Source organism: Saimiri boliviensis, chromosome 9 (genome assembly GCF_048565385.1).
Source record: "Saimiri boliviensis isolate mSaiBol1 chromosome 9, mSaiBol1.pri, whole genome shotgun sequence".
Classification (NCBI taxonomy): Eukaryota; Metazoa; Chordata; class Mammalia; order Primates; family Cebidae; genus Saimiri; species Saimiri boliviensis.
This window is the reverse complement of record NC_133457.1, coordinates 41,149,936-41,171,938: the sequence shown is the minus strand read 5'-3', so window position 1 is coordinate 41,171,938 and position 22,003 is coordinate 41,149,936. Positions and strand designations below refer to the sequence as shown.

At 38.7% G+C, this 22,003-nt stretch overlaps 1 protein-coding gene across 4 annotated transcripts in view; it reads left to right on the top strand.

Moving 5' to 3' along the window:
• The window catches only part of NGLY1 (N-glycanase 1), a 61,627-nt gene that overhangs the window by 349 nt on the left and 39,275 nt on the right, over positions 1-22,003 (top strand). For 3 of the 4 annotated variants that reach the window (XM_010346549.3, XM_010346550.3, XM_039480252.2), the window contains exons 2-3: positions 13,921-14,035; positions 16,165-16,410. In XM_010346549.3, the coding sequence (XP_010344851.2) occupies positions 13,921-14,035; positions 16,165-16,410 (361 nt within the window). Of the gene's footprint in view, positions 1-4; positions 345-13,920; positions 14,036-16,164; positions 16,411-22,003 lie in introns of those variants that run through there. The other variant, XM_074405742.1, reaches the window with a different exon arrangement.

Below are 22,003 nucleotides of genomic sequence, written 5' to 3'. Positions count from 1 at the left end.
GTCGGCACCGGGCCAGGCCCCTCCCCGCTCGGGAAGAGGAAGTTTCTTTGCAGTGGTGACTTGGCACCTGCCGTCTGGGTGCTGCGGGTGAACTGGAGCCCCGGAAGCGGGGCGGGGCGGGGAGAGGTGGGAAGGCGTGATTCGGACATGCCGCTTTTCTGGTCGTTTAACGGCCTCGGCTGTCAGGACACAGCCGGTAACCGCGTGTCGTTCCCCTGGCGTGCATTTTTTCGAGCGGACTGGCTTACATTTCCACATGCTTATCAGAAGTGAGTCACTGACAAGGTGATGTTTTCTTCCCATGCGGAGACTCTCCTAGTACTAAAGCATACGCCTCTGAAGTGGTGGGTTTTTACATTTGTCATGTTTTTCTCTGCCCACTTTTGTTGATTGAAACATTAACTGTAGTACTTTGAAGTTACGGTTTTTATTTTAATACCTGGATTCTGCATAACCCTTTCAAAATTCGTGGAGGTAGTCGCCTTGGATGAGAGTAATTTGCTTCATTCTCCTGTGAGCAACATTGATCTTCTAGAGGCCTACGGTACTTCGTAGATTTTGGGAACTGGGAGGCATGTTTGATTATTCATTCTAAATGAATACCCACCTCAACTCTTCAGATCAAATGATGTGTCTTAAGGAGGAGCATGATGTCGGGGGAGGGAAATGGAACTGAGGCTGAAGGACCGCCTCTTGCTTTAGTGGTGTTACCTCATTTATTAGGTCACCGTGATTAATTAGGTTCTCTGTTCCCCTCAGCCCCTGATATACATTAAGTGGTTGGTATATTGTCATGAAGTCTATGAGGAAATTCTTCTCAGTTTCAAGGTTATACGTTTCATGTGACCCAATTTTTAGACATTGGTTACATGTGCAGTTTTTAAAATCCATGTAGGTAATAATGTTCATTTAGGTAATGGTAATGATTTTTAAAGCAAATATAAGGGAAAATATTGAGCCTTTATTTTGTGGCAGATGCTATGAAGGATGCAGCATGTAGCCTATTCACAGCTGTGTAATTGTGACCTTTGTGGGGACCACCTTTGTGCTCTGTGACACCTTCTCAACTCACCCTTTTTACCCTTTGAGGCCTTACAGCTCTTCACAGTACAAGGATGCCAAAGAACTCCATAAATGAACTCATAGGCTGGGTTCTCCAGAGCCCATTAGCTGAGACTTGCCACCTGGAAAGCCATCAAGTTATTTAAACCCCACTATGCAGAAAAGAGAGGTGGCCTTGTCATGAAGACTCACTTCCGCTTTAAATCCAGTGAAACCGAAAATGCTGAGGTTAAGTTAGAGAAAGGAAACCGCTGCATGCAAATAATGACCTTTAGCATCATAATCGTCATTACAAATGTTTACTAAACTCCTAAAAGAAACTTGGCATGCCGTCAGTTAATGTTATAGTCTTTACTAATGGTTTATAGTTCTGATTTTTTTTTTTTTTTTTTTTGAGATGGAGTTTTGCTCTTGTTGCCCAGACTGGAGTGCAAGTGGCGTGATCTCAGCTCACTGCAACCTCTGCCTCCTGGGTTCAAGAGATTCTCCAACCTCAGCCTCCTGAGCAGCTGGTAAGGATACAGGCACTTGCCACCCAGCTAATTTTTATATTTTTAGTAGAGATAGTGTTTCATCATGTTGGCCAGGCTGGTCTCAAACTCCTGACCTCAGATGATCCACCCACCTTCGCTTCCAAAGTGCAGGGGTTACTGGTGTAAACCACCACACCCAGCCGTGTTTCTGATTTTTAAAGAGTTTTTATCTTAAAAGGGAATTCGGAATTTGGAACTGATATAATTGGAGAATGTATGAAAAACTGCCCTTTTTAGTTTGTCTTAGGTGATAGTGATAGGCAAAAGAAAGCAACTTGAGTTTCTAGAGTCAAAGAGAAGCATAATGATTAGTTGGGCATGGTGGCACACACGTAATAATCTCAGCTGAGAGAAGCTGAGGCTAGAGGATTTCTTGAGTGCAGGAGTTCTAGGCTGCAGTGAGTTATGTTCACAACACAGCCCGCCTGCCTGGTTGACAAAGCAAGGCCCTGTGTCTTAAAAAAAAAGGGAGAGAAAAGCATAATGAAAGAGTTTCATGTAGAGTAATAATGGGAGAAGACACAAGGCATTGATTCCAATTATGAATCTTAGGGGTAATCATAACTGTAAATCCACGAATGGAATGGGGAAAAGTATTGTAGGCAGGAATGAACAGTTCTCAGTGACTGAGTAGATGGAGTAGAACTGTAATGAGAGGAGACAAAATGATAAAATGTAACTTCAGATTTCTTTTTTTTTTTTAAGTAGCATTTTTTTTAAATTGTACTTTAGATTCTTGGGTACATGTGCAGATCAAGCAAGATTGTTGCATAGGTACATTCATGGCAATGTGCTTTGCTGCCTCCATCCCCCCATCACCTATACCTGACATTTCTCCCCACGTTATCCCTCCCCACCCTCCCCCGCATTGTCCCTCTCCTATTCTCCCCGAAATGGACCCCAGTGTGTGATGCTCCCCTCTCCATGTCCACGTGTTCCCATTGTACAATACCTGCCTATGAGTGAGAACATGTGGTGTTTGATTTTCTGTTCTTGTGTCAGTTTGCTGAGCATGATGGTTTCTAGGTTCATCCATGTCCCTGCAAAGGACACGAACTCATTGTTTTTGACATCTGCATAGTATTCCATGGTGTATATGTGCCACATTTTCTTTGTCCAGTCTATCATTGATGGGCATTTGGGTTGGTTCTAGGTCTTTGCTACTGTAAACAGTGCTGTGATGAACATACGTGTACATGTGTCTTATAATAGAATGATTTATAATCCTTTGGGTACATACCCAATAATGGGATTGCTAGGTCAAATGGAATTTCTGTATCTAGATCCTTGAGGAATCGCCACAGAGTTGTCTTGCACAATGGTTGAACTAATTTACACTCCCACCAACAGTGTAAAGTGTTCTTATTTCTCCACATCCTCTCCAGCATCTGTTGTCTCCAGATTTTTTAACGATTGCCATTCTAACTGGCATGAGATGATATCTTCAATGTGGTTTTGATTTGCATTTCTCTAATGACCAGTGATGATGAGCATTTTTTCATGTTTGTTGGCTTCATATATGTCTTCTTTTGAAAAGTGTCTGTTCATATCCTTTGTCCACTTTTGGATGGGTTTGTTTTTTTTCTTGTAAATCTGTTTTAGTTCTTTGTAGATTCTAGATATTAGCCCTTTGTCAAATGAGTAGACTGCAAAAAATTTTTCCCATTCTGTTGGTTGCCAGTTCGCTCTAATGATTGTTTCTTGCTGTATAGAAGCTCCGAAGTTTAATTAGATCCCATTTGTCTATTTTGGCTTTTGTTGCCATTGCTTTTGGTGTTTTAGTCATGAAGTCCTTGCCTATGCATATATCCTGGAGGGTTTTGCCTAGGTTTTCTTATAGGGTTTTTATGGTGTTAGGTCTTATATTTAAGTCCTTAATCCATCTGGAGTTAATTTTAGTGTAAGATGTCAGGAAGGGGTCCAGTTTCTGCTTGGGGCACGTTGCTAGCCAATTTTCCCAACACCTTTTATTAAACAGGGTATCCTTTCCCCATTGCTTGTTTTTGTCAGGTTTGTCAAAGATTAGATGGTTGTAGGTACGTGGTGTTGTTCTTGAGGCCTCTATTGTGTTCCCTTGGTCTGTGTCTCTGATTTGGTACCAGTATCATGCTGTTTTGATTACTGTTGCCTTGCAGTGTAGTTTGAAGTCCAGCAGTGTGATGCCTCTAGCTTTGTTCTGTTTGCTTAGGATTGTCTTGGCTATGCAGGCTCTTTTTTGGTTCCATATGAAGTTTAAAGTGTTTTTCTCCAGTTCTGTGAAGAAAATCATTGATAGTTTGATGGGGATAGCATTGAATGTATAAATTACTTTGGGCAGTATGGCCATTTTCACAATATTGATTCTTCCTAACCATGAGCATGGAATGTTTTTCCATCTGTTTATGTCTTATTTCCTTGGGCTGTGGTTTGTAGTTCTCCGTGAACAAGAGGTCCTTTATCTCCTTTGTTAGTTGTATTCCTAGGTATTTTATTCTCCTGTAGCAATTGTGAATGGGAGTTTGCTCTTGATTTTGCTCTCTGTTAGTCTGTTATCGGTGTATAGGAATGCTTGTGCTTTCTGCACATTGATTTTGTATCCTGAGACTTTGCTGAAGTTGCTTATCAGCTTTAGAAGATTTTGGGCTGAGACAAGGGGGTTTTCTAAATATACAATCATGTCATCTGCAAATAGAGACAATTTGACTTCCTCCTTTCCTAACTGAATGCGCTTTATTTCATGTTTTTTGCCTGATTGCCCTGACTAGAACTTCCAATACTAAATTGAATAAGAGTGGTAAGAGAGGGAATCATTGTCTAGTGCCAGATTTCAAAGCAAATGCTTCCAGTTTTTGCCAGGTCAGTATGATATTGGCAGTGGGTTTGTTGTAAATAGCTTTTATTATTTTGTGATATGTTCCATCAATACCTAGTTTATTGAGAATTTTTAGAATAAAGGGCTGTTGAATTTTGTCAAAGGCCTTGTCTGCATCTATTGAGGTAATCATGTGGTTTTTGTCTTTGGTTCTATTTATGTGCTGTATTACGTTTATAGACTTGCGTATGTTGAACCAGCCTTTCATACCTGGGATGAAGCATACTTGATTGTGATGGATAAGCTTTTTGATGTGCTGTTGCAATCAGTTTGCCAGTATTTTATTTAAGATTTTTGCATCTATGTTCGTCATGGATACTGGCCTGAAGTTTTCTTTTATTGTTGAATCTACCGAGTTTTGGTGTCAGAATGATAGTGGTCTCATAAAATGAGTTGGGGAAGATTCCCTCTTTTTGTGTTTTTTAGAATAGTTTCAGAATGAATGGTACCTGCTCCTCTTTGTACATCTGGCATTTTCAGCTGTGAACCATCTGGACCTGGACTTTTTTTGGTTGGTAGGCTATTCATTGTTGCCTCAACTTCGGGCCTTGTTATTGGTCTGTTCAAGGTTTCAACTTCTTCCTGGTTTAGGGATGGGAGGGTGCAAGTGTCCAGGAATTTATCTATTTCTTTCAGGTTTACTGGTTTATGTGCAGAGTTGTTTGTAGTAATCTCTGATGGTGGTTTGTTCTGTGGGATTGGTAGTGATTTCCCCTTTATAATTTTTTATTGTATCTGTTTGATTCATCTTTCTTTTTTTTTTTATTAATCTGGCTAGCAGTCTGTTTTGTTGATCATTTCAGAAAAACAGCTCCTGAATATACAGGAGTAGTAGTGCTTGACTTACGACCATGGTCGGGACCGCAGAACGGTCGTAACACGATTTGGTCATAAGTTGAGTAGGCTACATGTACAGTTGAAATGGTGCACGCGGAGATGGTAGTGCTGCCAGAAGCTGGTCCGCACTGTCCTACGCCCAGCTGGGCAACGTTTGCGCTGCCAGACACGGAGCAGTCGTGGCTAGCGATTGTGGTCATAAAGTCGAATAGTCGTAAGTTGCATAGGTCGTAAGTCGATCAATACCTGTATTTATTTTTTTAAGGGTTTTTTATGTCTCTATCTCCTTCATTTCTGCTCTGATCTTAGTTATTTCTTGTCTTCTGCTAGCTTTTGAGTTGTTTTGATCTTGCTCCACTAGCTCTTTCACTTTTGACATTTGGTGTCAATTTTAGATCTTTCCTCGCTTCTCATGTGGGCATTTATTGCTATAAATTTCCCTCTAGACACTGCTTTGAATGTGTCCCATGGATTGTGGTACGCTGTGTCCTCCTTCTCATTGGTTTTGAAGAACGTCTTTATTTCTGCCTTCATTTCATTGTTTATCCAGTTGACATTTAGGAGCCAGTTGTTCAGTTTCCATGAAGTTGTGCAGTTTTGAGTTAGTTTCTTAATCTTAAGGTCTAATTTGATAGCACTGTGGTCTGAGAGAGTGTTTGTTATGATTTCCATTCTTTTGCATTTGCTCGGGAGTGATTTACTTCCAATTATTTGATCAATTTTAGAATAAGTGTGATGTGGTGCTGAGAAGAATGTATATTCCATGGGTTTTAGGTGGAGAGTTTTGTAGATGTGTATTAGGTCCACTTGTTCCAGTTCTGCATTCAAGTCCTGGATATCCTTGTTGATTTTTTGTCTCATTGATCTGTCTAATATTTACAGTGGAGTGTTAAAGTCTCCCACTATTATTGTGCAGGAGTCTAAGTCTCTTTGGAGGTCATTAAGAACTTCTTTGATGTATCTGGGTACTCCTGTATTGGGTGCATATATATTTAGGATAGTTAGCTCTTGTTGTATTCATCCTTTCACCATTATGTTATGCCCTTCTTTGTCTCTTTTGGTATTTAGGATAGTTAGCTCTTCTTGTAGTATTCATCCTTTCACCATTATGTAATGCCCTTCTTTGTCTCTTTTGATCTTTGTTGGTTTAAAGTCCATTTTATCAAGAGTGTAACCCCTGCTTTTTTTTGCTCTCCATTTACTTGGTAGATATTCTTCCATCCCTTTATTTTGAGTCTGTGTGTGTCTTTGCATGTGAGATGAGTCTCCTCAATACAGCACACCAATTGGTTTTGACAGTTTACCCGGTTTGCCAGTCTGTGTCTTTTGATTGGGGCATTTACATTTAACGTTAATATTGTTATGTATGAATTTGACCCTGCCATTTTGTTACTGGTTGTTTTGCCCATTGGTTGATGCAGTTTCCTTATTGCATCGTTGGTCATTACCAATTGGTTTGTTTTTGCGTTAGCTGATACTGGATGTTTTTTTCCGTGTTTAGTGTTTCCTTCAGGATCTCTTGTAAGGCAGGTCTGGTGGCAACAAAATCTCTCAGTAATTGCTTGTCCATAAAGGATTTTATTTCTCCTTCACTTATGAAGCTTAGCTTGGCTGGATATAAAATTCTAGGTTGAAAGTTCTTTTCTTTAAGGATATTGAATACTGGCCCCCACTCTCTTTTGGCTTGTAGGGTTTCTGCCGAGAGATCGGCTGTGGATCTGATAGGCTTTCCTTTGTGGGTGACCCAACCTTTCTTTCTGGCTCCCTTAGCATTTTTTCCTTCATTTCAACCCTGGTGAGTCTGACGATTATGTGCCTTGGCATTGCTCTTCTTAAGAAGTATTTTTGTGGTGTTCTTTGTATTTCCTGTATTTGAACGTTGACCTGCTTTGCTAGACTGGGGAAAGTTCTCCTGAATAATATCCTGAAGAGTGTTTTCCAGCTTGGATTCATTTGCCCCATCCTCTTCAGGTACACCAATCAAGCATAGATTAAGTCTTTTCACGTAATCCCGTATTTCTTAGAGGCTTTATTCATTTCTTTTCACTCTTTTTTCTCTTTTCTTGCCTTCTCTTTTTATTTCATTAAGTTGCTCTTCAATCTCTTTCCTTTCTTTTGCTTGATCGATTCTGCTCTTGAAACTTGTGTATGCTTCTCGAAGTTCTCCTGCTGTGTTTTTCAGCTCCATCAAGTCGTTTATATTCTTCTGTAGGCTAGTTATTCTAATTAGCATTTCATCTAATCTTTTTTCAAGGTTCTTAGGTTTTTTGCATTGGGTTTGAACATGTTCTTTTAGCTCAGAGAAGTTTGTTATTACCCATCTTCTGAAGCCTGCGTCTGTAAGCTCATCAAAATCATTCTCCAACCTGGTTTGTTCCCTTGCTGGTGAAGCGTTGTAATCTCTCTGGGGAGTAGAGGCATTCTGGACTTTGATGTTTTCATTCTTTTTGCACTGGTTTCTTCCCATCTTCATGGCTTTATCTGTCTTTGATCTTTGAAGGTGGTGATTTCGGGTGGGATCTCTGAGTGGGTGTCCTTTCTCTTAAAGTTGGAGTTATTTCTCCCCTTTTTTTTTTAAACGCAGGTGTGTGCTGCTTGAGACAGTGTCCGTTGTCTGCCTGTGGAGGCGCTGCTGGGCTGCCTAGGCCTCAGCCTGGGTGCTGTTTGTTCTTTGCCTGGTTTCCGTTTATGCCGGTGGGATTAGCCCCACCTTCCCAATGGCAGGCTTTTTTCTATCTGCCGGATGGAGCTCTCTGTCTGATGTGTTAACTGCGAAACTCTCCTGGGAGAGGGATTCCGTTTGCTGGATTTTGTTGGGGTAGGACCTGTCTGGCCGTATTCCCCTCCCCGCTTTAAACTTTCCCTTCTTCTGTAGGATGGGCATTTACTCCTGGCAAGCTTTCTCCGTGTTAGTCCAAGTCTCTGCCCTGGTCTGCGATAAGGTACCGGTCCGGCTGGGGCTGCCGGCCTGGGCTGTCGCCCGGGTCTGCAACTGAGGGCAGTTCTCAGCCAGGCGTTTTCCTGGGCTATGTGCTGCCGGTCAGTGAAGCGCTGTATCTGAATCAGAGTACCAAGGATGTGAAGCTCCCCGATGCTCCGTACCAGATACGCTTCCCAGGAGGGGCAGTGCCCCATCTTGCCTCGGCTGGCCCCATTTGGGCTGCTTTCACCGCCTTTTTTTGGGTTAATCCTACTGATCAACCATCCCTTTGGAACGAACCTGGTACCTCGTTCGGAGGCGCGGCTATCACTCTGGTTCTGTGTCTCACTTGCCAGGAGCTGTACTCCAGAGAAGCTTCCTTTCGGCCATCTTGGTCCCCTCTCCAAAGCATATAACTTCAGATTTCTAATCTAGGCTACTATTGTACCTGGAGAAATTGAGGGAGGATAGTTAATTGAGGTTTTTTGAGTTTGTAGGCAGCTTTTGTGGTAGATGTTATGTGAGCTTAATAATCAGACGAGTTGGTTCAATCCTAGTCAACTGTTTCCTGAGAGTATGATCATAGGCAATTTGTGTAAACTTTCTGGATTTCCGTTTTCCCTTTTGTAAAAGGGAAGACAAATACTTATATGATAGGATTGTTGCAAAACATAAAAATGAATAAGGGACCTGGTTCATAATATGTAGCTGCTGATGATATCATCTATTGTTACGGTTAGTTTTGCATTTTATTTTTATTTTTGAGACGGAGTTTCGCTCTTATTGCCCAGACTGGAGTGCAATGGCGCGATCTTGGCTCACTTCCGACTCCTGGATTCAAGGGATTCTCTTGCCTTAACCACCCGAATAGCTGGATTACAGACGCGCGCCACCACAGCCAGCTAATTTTACATTTTTTGTAGAGATAGGGTTTCTCAGTGTTGGTCAGGCTGGTCTCAAACTCCCGACCTCAGGTGATCTGCTCGCCTTGGCCTCTCAGATTGCTGGGATTACAGGCATGGGCCACTGCACCAGGCTGGTTTTGCATTTTAAACAGACTAGATGAGATGTACAAGTTTCCCTTGTCACAACAGAGAATGGTAGTATTAGAGCCAGAGATGGTTCCCATATTTGAGACAGATAAATGTTTTTGAAAATTTTAGGTGTGTCTCAGAATAACAGATTTTCAGAGGGACTAGATATAAATTCTTAAATAACCCACAAACCAACTTTTGTGATTAGTAATAAAAATACCACATTATAGGATACATTCCTGTACTAAGTTTTCATTTCTGAGAAATGGGAAAGAAACTAGAGAGGACTTTTCCTGGAATTTGTGCATTCGAAAGAGGAAGATGGCTAGTAAATGACCAGATATATCTAATTCTGTGTTTCTGAAATTCGAAAAATAGAGATGAACACTTAGGTTTTTCTTTCTTTTGACATGCTATTATTGTTGCCTTCTATTAACATAGTTTACAGTCTCAGAAATATGGTAGATTGTGACTCTTGAAGGGAAAAATATGGCATTATCCAACCACTCATTTATAAAACCTAAGAATAATTGTCTATGAGTTAAATTTGGTAAATAACGAAGGGGGTAAGACAACTAGGAAGACACCAGAATATGTTCAAAGTGATGGTTGAGTGAGATACAGGAAATTTTACTGTTCTTTCAGGACCCCATGCATTCAACATCATCAACAACTCACAAAAATTCCCAAGCAAATGTGCTACACAGTAATTGCTAACAAGACAAATATTACAGGTTGCAGAAATAGTTAATGGACAGTAAAAATGGGGGGAAAGCATAGCAAAGTGTTATAGCAAATACAGAGAGTTCTAGATAGCAAAGTAAATAGAAGATCAAGTCACACTGAAGGTAATTCTTAGGGTTTCCTTAGATTCTGAAAGATAAGGAGTGTGGCAGTGAGCTCAAGGATAGTGGACACTGGAATAATGCTGAGAAGTTAAGAGTTTAAGAAAGTATTTCTGTGTTGCTTTTCCAAGGATAGGAAACAGGATATGACGGGTTTGAGGTCTAATGTCCCTACAGCCCTCTAAATCTTTGAGGGCTTCCCGGTCAGGCCTTTGGTATCAGTCTGTCCACAAAACCATGGTCAGGTTACTCAACATATTTAATAGGAAAAAGATAAAATTTGAAGATCTGGATGTGGCTGTCATTGCTTGACCTTGTTCGCAGTATACTTTTACTGAGAAAAATAGATTAATGTGAGGTCCAGAGATGATACAAAAATAAAATTGCTCACTGGGCTTGGTGGCTCATGCCTGTAATTCCAGCACTTTGGGAGGCCAAGGTAGGTGGATTGCTTGAGGATAGGAGCCTGGGCAACATGGCAAAACCCCATCTCTACAAAAAATAAAAAAATTAGCCAGGCGCAGTAGCAGATACCTGTAGTCCCAGCTACTAGGTGGGTGGAGGTGAGAGGATTGCTTGAGCCCATGATCATGCCACTGCATTCTAGCCTGGATAGCAAAGTGACACCCTGTCTAAAAAATAAAAAACAAACCAACAGAATGCTCACTAGAAACTAAAGGGAAAAATCTATACTGTACTGTATATCAATAGTTAAATTGAAACAACGTATATCAGAACAACAAAGGCCAAAGTGGCTCGCATCTGTAATACCAGGGCTTTAGGACACCCCAGGTGGAAGAATTGCAGCCTGGGCAACACAATGAGACCCCATCTCTTTAAAAAAAAAAAAAAATTAGCCAAGCGTGGTAGCTCTCCTGTAGTTCTAGCTGCTTCAGAGGCTGAGGCAGGAGGATTGCTGACCCCATGAGTTCTCAGCAGCAATGAGCTGTGATGGCGTCATTGTACTCCAGCTGGAGTGACAGAGCAAGACTTTGTTTTTTAAAAAACAAACTATATGCGAACAACTGATATATATTTTATAAGAATAGAAAATCAGCTCAGAGAAAGACTGAGCATGTAGAGATCTGAAAGCTGTTGGGAAAAGAATAGATTAAAATAGCTCAAGCAGTTTTGAACCAGTAAGATATTATCATCCTGGTGGTACTGACATGTTTATCACCCTGTGAAATACATTGTCAGGAAAAGACATGCCTCATTTGCCTAAAACTAGCTTTGATAAATACAGGATTATTTTATAGTTCAGTTTTCTTAAGTTATAAGAAAGAGAGGCTCAGTTGTAACTCAGTGTGGCATAGAAGCCAGGAATGCTGAATGTTCTGCAGTACACAGGGAATCTCCACTGAATAAAGGCCCCACATTTTAATGGTGCCGAGACTGAGAAACCCTAATCTAATACACAGAATAAAGAGTTGAGAATAAAATTTTCTTTCTGTTTCACAACCATTTTTGATTCTCAAATTACATATGGTAAAGAACATGTTTTTGTTTTTAATTTCCAGTCCTTTATGGACCTATAACTTTTGTAAAATACACTGAAAATTTCATGGCAATATCAAATTGCTATATACTAAACATTCAATTTCTATACTTCTTGTTTCAGTTGTATGCCCTTGTAAACAAACAAACAAACAAAATCTGTATTTCTTGTGTATGGGTAGCAAATAATTTGTAGATTAGCACCAATCTGGAAATTTTGAATAGTATTCTTTAGAACTTTTGTCTCTGAATACTCTGTAGTAAACTTGTATGATTTTTGAAACTAGGGAAAAGTTTAAAAATGTTCATTTAGTATTTATGACACTGGCAATAGGCAGTTGACTGTTGAAAAATGCAAAATTTGTTAAAACTTATGCAATTAAAATATTTGGTTTTTGGTTTTGTTTTTATGTCAGGATACCTAGAGAATATGTGTGGATAAGACAAGTTGATATGTCATTTGCTAGCATTTTCCCACCCACCATGCCATATTCCAGGCAGATGTCTTCCTATGGAAGTACATCTTCCTATGGATCCCAGACACTACCTCAGAATCCTTCTTAACATAGTGCTTAAAGAAGTCACTATCACTTTAAGGCAGTTGGTGTCAGATATGAAACTTATCATCCTAAACTATGTTCTGAGGGTCTTTGAATATAATACTGTTTTTATCTTAACCTTACATTCTTTCAATGATTTTTTTAAACAATCTTTCTCATTTATCAAGGAAATTAAAAATCTCAAATGAAAGCTTTTTGTGTGCTGGTTACTTGTCCCAAGCGTACTATTCAAAACCTTAATTATGATAAAAGAAATTTATATCTTCCTTTTGCGATACTTTCTGTGTCAAGAATGTATCTTGGGCCAGGCACAGTGACTCATGCCTGTAATCCCAGCACTTTGGGAGGCCAAGGCAGGTGGATCACCTGAAGTCAGGAGCTTGAGACCAGCCTGACCAACATGGTGAAACCTGGTCTCTACTAAAAAGATGCAAAAATTAGCTGGACCTGGTGCACTGCCCCTGTAATCCCAGCTCCTTGGGAGGCTGACATGGGAAAATTGCTTGAACCCAGGAGCCAGAGGCTACAATGAGCTGAGACCATGCCACTGCACTCCAGCTTGGGTGACAGAGTGAGACTCTTTCTCAAAATAAATAAATAAATAATGTGTCTTAAACTGAAGCAGAACTTTTACAGTATAAACAGTCATTGGTGTAGGGAAGAAAATCAAGTGACTATAAAGGTATGCCTAGGTCATATTTGTTGAAAGTAAAGTCTTTGAAGACCTATGACCTGGTTTTTTGGTTTTTGGTTTTTTTGGTGTTTTTTTTTTTTGAGACGGAGTCTTGCTCCATTGCCCAGCCTGGATTGCAATGATGCAGTCTCAGCTCATTGCAACCTCTGCCTCCTAGGTTCAAGCAACTCTCCTGCCTGAGCCTCCCAAGTAGCTGGGGCTACAGCCGTGTACCACCTTGCTGGGCTAATTTTTTGTATTTTTATTAGAGACAGGATTTCACTATGTTGGCCAGGCTGGTCTCGAACTCTTGACCTTGTGATCCACCCACCTCAGCCTCCCAAAATGCTGGCATTACAGGCATGAGCCAGCACACCCAGCCATGTCCTGTTTTTTGTTTTTGAGATGGAGTCTTGCTCTGTCACCAGGCTGGAGTGCAGTAGTGCGATCTTGGCCTACTGCAGCCTCCATCTCCCAGGTTCAAGTGATTCCCCTGCCCCAGCCTCCTGAGTTGCTAGGACTACAGGTGTGCACCACCACACCCATTAATTTTTTGTATTTTAGTAGAGACGGGGTTTCACTATGGCCAGGATGGTATCCATCTCCTGACCTCATCATCTGTCCGCCTTCGCCTTCCAAAGTGCTGGAATTACAGGCATGAGCCACCACATCTGGCCAACCTGTTTTTATATGCTTTTTAGTTTCTTTCATTTGTTTCCCGAATATTTGTTAACCACTATCTATGTGCTAGGCATCATTCTATATGATGAGGATTCATCACAACAAAACAGATTAAATTTTTTGCCCCTGTTCAGAGATTATATGGATTTTTTTTTTTAAAACAAACTAAAAGACCCATAAAGGTGTCTAGCCTTAACAGCACAGAATTAAGTTGTCACATCGATTTTCCTTACGGCAGCATTAATATTATCAGGTGTGAAATTACTAGATGTGTACTGAAGAGTCACAAAATTGGACTACTTTTCCAGACTGCTTCCTGTTTTTTGAAGTTGGAGTGTATGCTACCATGTACGAATGTAGTCAGAATAAAATATTTAAAATACAAAAACACTGAAAAATATAAATCATTATATTTGTTTTTTGTCAGAAATCCTAATGATGAAAAATATAGATCCATCCGGATTGGAAACACAGCTTTTTCTACTAGACTCTTGCCTGTCAGAGGAGCTGTTGAATGTTTATTTGAAATGGGCTTTGAAGAGGTAAGTATGTTCAAGGATTTCCCCTCCCCTCTTCATTCACAAAGCAGTCATTATCATGTTGGTGAATAATTGAATAAGATAATGTTTTTTAATTAATTCATTTTAGGAATCTATAGAAATAGTTATTCCTTCACCAGTTGGACATTTAAAAATCACAGTCAATATAGTTTAAAATTTACAAAGGATTCGGATGGAATTGACTTTCATGTCATTGAGTAATGTCTTGCTCTGTTGATTCCTATAGGTCTACCATTATCAGGGAAATACAATAATACTGTCAGTTGTGGAGTTTAATTTAAATGCTCATGATCTGCAGGTCTGTGTGCTACATGATGTAGCAACTTTTTTTTTTTTTTTTTTTTTTTTTTTGAGACTGAGTCTCACTCTGTTGCCTAGGCTGGAGTGTAGTGGCATGATCTCAGCTCACTGCAACCTCCACCTCCTGGGTTCTAGCGATTCTCCTGCCTCAGCCTCCCTATTAGCTGGGATTACAGTCACCCACCCCCACATCTGGCTAATTTTTGTATTTTTAATAGAGACAGGGTTTCACCATGTTGGCCAGGCTGATCTTGAACTCCTGACCTCATGATCCACCTGCCTCGCCCTCCAAAGCGCTGGGATTACAGGTGTGAGCACTGGGCTGCAACGTTTTATCTCATTTCTAGTTGGAGAAATTACTGTTTTAACATTGTTTGTTCTCAATACCTGGAAATTTGATCAAATACATGGTCATTTCACCTTTTTTCTTGTTTTATAATTTACTGACTGTTTTACATTATAGAATTTGTTGTAGCATTTTATTTTAAAGCATTCTTAGCATCTTATAGTTATTATTTAAATGAATTGCTACTCAAAGATACAGTTTTTATTTGTTTTGTTTGGATGACCTTCCTGTTTCTGTTAACTGTCCATGGTTTTGGATTCACTATCGGGGTGTACTTTTTGTTATCTTGGGAAAAATTAGTGGACCCCATACACAGACTTCTAATCATGTGGCTATTCTTTAAAGACTCAGATTAAGGCTGGGCGCAGTGGCTCACACCTGTAATCCCAGCACTTTGGGAGACCGAGGCAGGCAGATTACAAGGTCAGGAGTTCGAGACCAGCCTGACCAACATGGTGAAACCCTGTCTCTGAGAAAAAAAAAAAAAAGACTCAGATTAAGAAGATTCAAAAAAAAAAAAGAAGATTCAAAGGTGGTTATTTAACTTCTTTTTCTTTATTTCTTTTTTTTTTTTTTTTTTTTTTTTTTGAGATGGGGTCTTACTCTGTCACCAGGCTGGAGTGCAGTGGTGCCATCTCAGCTAACTGCAACCTCTACCTCCCAGGTTCAAATGATTCTCCTGCCTTAGCTTCCCAAGTAGCTGGGACTATAGGCATGCGCCACCACACCCAGCTAATTTTTGTGTTTTTACTAGAAATGGGGTTTCACCATGTTGGCCAGGATGATCTCAATTTCTTGACCTCGTGATCTGCCCCCTTTGGCCTCTGAAAGTGCTAGAATTACAGGTATGAGCTACTGCGCCCGGCCGTTATTTAACTTCTTGTTGGTTTTATGTGACCCTGGATTCTTTTGTGTGGCTGTATCTCTACTTATTATTTTATAGGGAATTTCATAGAGAATAGTAGTGTCATATACTATTGCAGAGAGATTAGGAATATGCATTTTTGCAACTCTTAGGAGGCCTTCTGACTTAACTGTTCCTAGAAAATCAAATATTTTTTCTTGAAGGTCCTTTAAACCCCATTAAATAGGCTAAGGATTAAATACTAAAAAGGAAATATATTTTCTTAATTTTCTGGTTTATATTGAGGTATTATTTACCTTAGACTGTATTTAAAAAGTACCATAATGGTAAGAAAACAGTATGATTGTAGAAATATGCATTCTATACTATTGGCTTCATTATACCCCTCTCTGTCCGTCTGTCTGTCTGTCTGTCTCTCTCTCTCTCTCTCTCTCTCTCTCTCTCTCTCTCTTCCCCCATCTCCCTCTCCCTCTTGCTCGCCCTCTCCCCCTCCCCCACCGTGTGTGTGTGTGTGTGTGTGTGTGTGTGTGTGTGTGTCTGTGTACAAAAGAATGACTGCATAAAGCAAAGGTTCACATTTTTTTTCTTTATAAATTCCAGGGAGAAACGCATCTCATCTTTCCTAAAAAAGCTTCAGTGGAGCAGCTGCAAAAAATTCGTGACCTGATTGCCATAGAGAGAAGTAGCAGATTGGATGGCTCAAATACGACCCACAAAGTAGAGTCATCTTCGCAACCTGCAGCCAGTAGCCAGCTTCTTACAACACCGTCTTCAAATCCCAGTGGGTTAAACCAGCACATAAGGAACCATCAAGGGCAGTCATCAAATCCACCGTCTGCTTCAACGGTAATGTTAGAATTAAACCTTCTTTAACTGTTTTTTTCAAAGTGTTGAAACAGCAAAAACTTTGGAATGTGTTATAATTTATTCCTGAATTTATGCCCCATATTTTATTCTTGGTTCTTATCACTCTAACACATGCAGATTTCTTCAGCTCTTTAAAAAATTGTCAAATTTTTAGCAAAAGGAGGAAAAATGGCTGTCTTTTATTTATATTGTTTAATTTTAGTTTGTGGCTTATTGCTTCTGAGGCCACTTGAGTTATGTTTAATTAGTCATTTTGAATGAATTGTTGCCTTGGTACTTACATCAGTTATGCAGATTAGCATATATCTTTAACCTAAAACAAATAATGGACTTTTTGAACAGGTGTATGTATGGCCATCAAATTAGTAAATTTTCTCTACTGCATTGATACTTCTGATCTAAATTGTACCTGCTGCCATTCACTGTGGGGTTATTATTTCCAAGAGCACAACCATTATCAAAAACTTACTTCAATTAAAAAAAGGTAGCTTTTTTAGGTTTAAGGTAATTAAGAATGGATTAATTTACTGATAGTGGATGCTAGCAAATTAGTGAAATTTTGTTATTAGTATACACCATATATACTTGTGAAGAACTAAAATCAAACTTACAGGCATTCTTGGTAAACCTATGATTCCATTTGATAGGAAATTATCTTGTTTACAAAAATCCCTTTTGACCAAGGTCCTTATGTATTCTCCTAAATTTTTACTGTCAGAAAAATTATTGCGATATTTCTGTAACTCTAAGAAGCACCTCAGTGCATCATGTCCCTCCCTGAGATCATGTGCATTCCATTTTGAATACCTTAGGTCTGCATCAGTTTTCCAGTTAAGGTTGGTGCAATTACAGAAGCTCACTCTACATCTTTCTTGGTTTTTAATACCTTTTCTTAGAAGTTTTCCAATTACAGTGTTAGAATATGTTTTTTAAGATGTCCTACTTTATCTTTTTAATTGTAGTTTTACAGTTTAAAATGCACATAGCTAACCAATCTGCAAAAATCATTGCAAACATTTTATTTTACAAAATATCTCTTTCCTGGGCTAAGTATTTTGTTAGTGTTTTGGCTCAGGAAATCCATTCACGTTTTCTACATCTTCTTTAAACTCCTTTTTTTTTTTTTTTTTTTTTTTTTTTTGAGACAGAGTCTCATTCTATCCAGGCTATATTGCAGTGGCACAATCTCTCCTCACAGTAACCTCTGCCTCCTGGGTTCAAGTGGTTCTTGTACCTCAAGCCTCCAGAGTTGCCGGAACTACAGGCAGGCACCATCACTCCAGGCTAATTTTTGCTTTTGTTGTTGTTGTTGTTGTTTTGAGATAGAGTTTTGCTCTTGTTACCCAAACTAGAGTGCAGTGGCTCCATCTTGGCTCACTGCAACCTCCGCCTCCTGGTTTTAAGACATTCTCCAGCCTCTGCCTCCTGAGTAGCTGGGATTACAGGCATCCACCACCATGCCCAGCTAATTTTTTGTGTTTTTAGTAGACACAGACTTTTCTCCTTGTTGGCCAGGCTGGTCTCCAACTCCTGACCTCAAGTGATCCAGCTCCCTTGGTCCTCCCAAAGTGCTGGGATTACAGGTATGAGCCACACCACGCCCAGCCCTATTTTTAGTTCTTAATCTTACAATTCAGATATAGTTCAGTCTTTAAAATCCTGTCAGTCACCAGAAAGCCTCTAGACACTACACTAAAAACAGAATGTCATTCTATTGCCAAAACACGTTCTAGTGTAGAGGAAAATAAACTTTCTCAAAGATATATGCTATTAATAGGCTAGTATATATCATTCTTACTACTCTAGTCCTTCAAATGAAGTATCTTCTTCTATATTTCTTAAAGAAGTTGAGAGAAATTAGAATGAATCTTGTTTTTCTTAGACAACTCTTGGTTATTCATGGATCACAGGAATATGCGTATTTTTTTGAAATATTTTGTTAGTTATGCTTTTAACATCATTAGTTGCTATACTACAGAGTTTGACAATTTTCTTCTACCCTGCCCATTTTAAGTAGGGATACTAAGAATTAAAATATACCAAAGTCAGGGAGCAAGAGAAATATTTTTAAAAGCATTTAACCTGTGTATAAACTAGATGAATCCTAGTTTTGTTGTTGTTGTTGATAAAACTGTATCAAGTAAAATGTTGATGTATGAGTCCAGATTTTAATCACTGATGTTGACATTTGCCATTAAGCTTTTCTTTCTTTTTCTATTTTTTTGTTTTTTGAGATGGAGTCTCACTCTGTTGCCCAGACTGGAGTACAGTGGTGTGATCTTAGCTCATTGCAACCTCTGCCCCACCCAAGTTCAAGTGATTCTCCTGCCTCAACCTCCTGAGTAGCTGGGATTACAGGCACCTGCCACCGTGCCCAGCTAATTTTTGTATTTTTAGTAGAGATAGGGTTTCACTGTCTTGGCCAGGCTGATCTTGAACTCCTGACCTCATCATCCACCCGCCTCAGCCTCCCAAAGTGCTGGGATTATAGGCATGAGCCACTGCACCCGACCAGTAAGTTTTTCTTTTAAGATACAAGGCACTGGAATATATTGATACCCAAAAAATGGTGATAATGGTGGTAATTGTTAGAAAGTTAATTTTGCTACTTTTTCTGGGCATTTTATATTAATGGACTTATATAGTATGAATCTTTTCTTTCTGGCTTTTATTTTGTGTAATATTTTTGAAGTTCTTCATATTGTAGGATATTTCAGTATTTTGTTCATTTTTATTGCTGAATAATATTCCATTTTAAGGATATGCCACATATTGTTTCCATTCATCAGTTGATGGACGTTTGGGTTGTTTCCCATGTTTGCCTGTTATGAATAATGCTGCTATGAACATTCACATACAAATTTTGTGTAGACATATGTTTTTATTTCTCTTGAGTAGATTCCTAGGAGTGGAACCACTGGGTTGTATGGTAAGTTTATATTTATGTTTTTAAGAAATTACCAAGCTGTTTTCCAAAATTGTACCATTTTACTTTCTCATCAGAAATACATGAGGCTTCCAATTTCTCAGTATCCTCACCAACTATTGTTACTATCTTTAGTATACCCATTTTAGTGGTTGTTAAGTAGTATTTCATTTGGTTTTTAATTTGCATTTCCCTAATGACTGAATTGGATTTCAAATTTGCTGGTTGTACATACTAAGTGTTTAGTGTTCCTAATGGAAATAACTTTCTGATAATCCTTTGTTTTTATACCCTTTGCCTTCCAAAAGCATTCAAAACAGCAAGGACAGTTTTTTAATGACATGGTACTTCAGAATGTTAGAAGCATTATGTTTCCAGCTTCACAACTTCATCTAGGTTGAAAATGTGATTCTGAAGCATGATATGCTTGAAGTATGCATTCAGTACTTTTTACTCAGCTAATCTAAATGTATGCTTTTATTTAGCACATGGCTACTTTGAGTATATATATGAAATTGTTAGGAACTTTTCATCAACTCTTTATCACTCTAGAAATGACTACCAGTTTATATATGGGTATGTGTTTATTTGAACCAATTATCGTAATTTGTGATTATTTCGTTGAAATTATAAAAGTCATATTATTAGATAATGTTAAATAATAAAATGAGCTGGTTGACTTTAAAACTAATTTTCTCTGATAAACCAACAATAAGGCAACCTGTTAGTCTAGATCTATCTGTGAGCTTTGTAAGAGAAGAAAGCTATTTGAACTTAAGATTTAAGCATCCAGTTTCTTCTTCATGAACCTATCACTCTTTTTTTTTTTTTTTTTTTTTTTTTTTTTTTGAGATGGATTTTCGCTCTTGTTGCCTAGGCTGGAGTGCAATGGTGCTATCTCAGCTCACCACAACCTCCACCTCCTGGGTTCAAGCGATTCTTTTGCCCCAGTAGCTGGGATTACAGACATGCACCACTATGCCTGGCTAATTTTGTGTTTTTAGTAGAAATGGGGTTTCTTCATGTTGGTCAGGCTGATCTCAAACTCCCGACCTCAGTTGATCCACCCGCCTCAGCCTCCCAAAGTGCTGGGATTACAGGCGTGAGCCACCTCACCTGGTGAACCTATCACTCTTAAAGGTTAACTAATAACCTACATGCCTTTTGATAGGGGATTACATTACATCCTTATATCAGCATACTTAGCATCTGTTAAAAATGAAGATGTGGTCTGTTTTGACATGAAGAACATTATTATATGGAAAAAAGGTAAACTGAGAATTCCAAAATTAAACAACATATGTTGTATGTATATATGTAATATTTTGATTATTTCTTATTAGAACCACATACACATATATATGTTTATGTTTTTAAAGGTTCAGAAACCATACACAGACATCTTAACCATAATGTACTCTAAGTGATGAAATTATGGATGCTTTCATATTATTTATACTATTCAATATTTTCTGCAGTGTTTTCTGCAACAACATGTATTACTTTTATAAATAGAAAATTTTTTCTTTAAAGAAATAAGTTTATTGAATTCACAAGTCGATTAAAACATATTTAAAATAACAGAACTTTTATGTCTAAAAACAGGCTCTAAATTTTAAAGCCTCAGAATAAAGCGTTGCATAAAGTTACAAAGAGGGCAAGTAGGCTTAACCCTTGATTTGTTTTTTTCTTTTACTAAAGAAGTGAATTTGCTAATTCAGCTTCCACTGATTAATTCCCAAGATTTGACAAAATTATACACATTGTACTTTTTTCTTATGAAGAGTCTTAAATATATCTTACATCAGAAATCAAAATAATTGGAAGTGTGATTAGTGAAGAAAAAAATTCTTTGATCTAAAACCAACAGATTTCACATTTTAGACTTGCATTTGTACTCCAAGTAACTTTAGTCTCTCAATTAACTGCTGCCTTATGTCACATTAGTACATGGTTACCCAGCTGCTGTAATCGCCATGTAATCAGCAACTTTCTATTTTTATGACTTAGTTTTTTCAGAGTTGTGCCAATGAATATGTAAGGAAATAAGTCAAGAAAATAAACTTTATTGTTTAAGATCATTTGAGTGCCATTAAAACTACAATGAATGAGGTAATTTCCAGATTGAAAAGAATTAAATTGAAAATAAAAATACTCTGGATGAATTCTTACTTTCTTGGTAAATGAAAGTCTGCATTTAAGAAAAAGAAAATGAGGCACTATAAGTGCCTCATTTTAATATGAATTCTTTCAAATAAAAATGGAGATAGTTCATTTTTTGTGCGTCTCTATATTAATCCTAGTAAAGGAGCATATTTGTTTCCATGGCGAATTCCCTAGTCTTGTCATCACCAGCTCTGCATTTCTTCTATCAGCTGTTGCACCCATCTCTTGTGTAATGGAGGCAACACCTCTGCTCTTAATAAAGGCCAGTTGCTCCTGTGTCCCTGTATCCATTCTACTCTGTTCACTGTGGAATCTCACATGAACGGTGCCCTGTCCTGGACCTATTCTTTTCTTGGGAATTTTTCTAGTGGCATTTAAACCTTGCTTTAGGCCAGTTTTCATTTAAGGTTCTTCCACTGGCATCACATTCAGATTTCTGAACATAATTCCAGTCCGGCTGAATCAAAATGGAAGGGGATG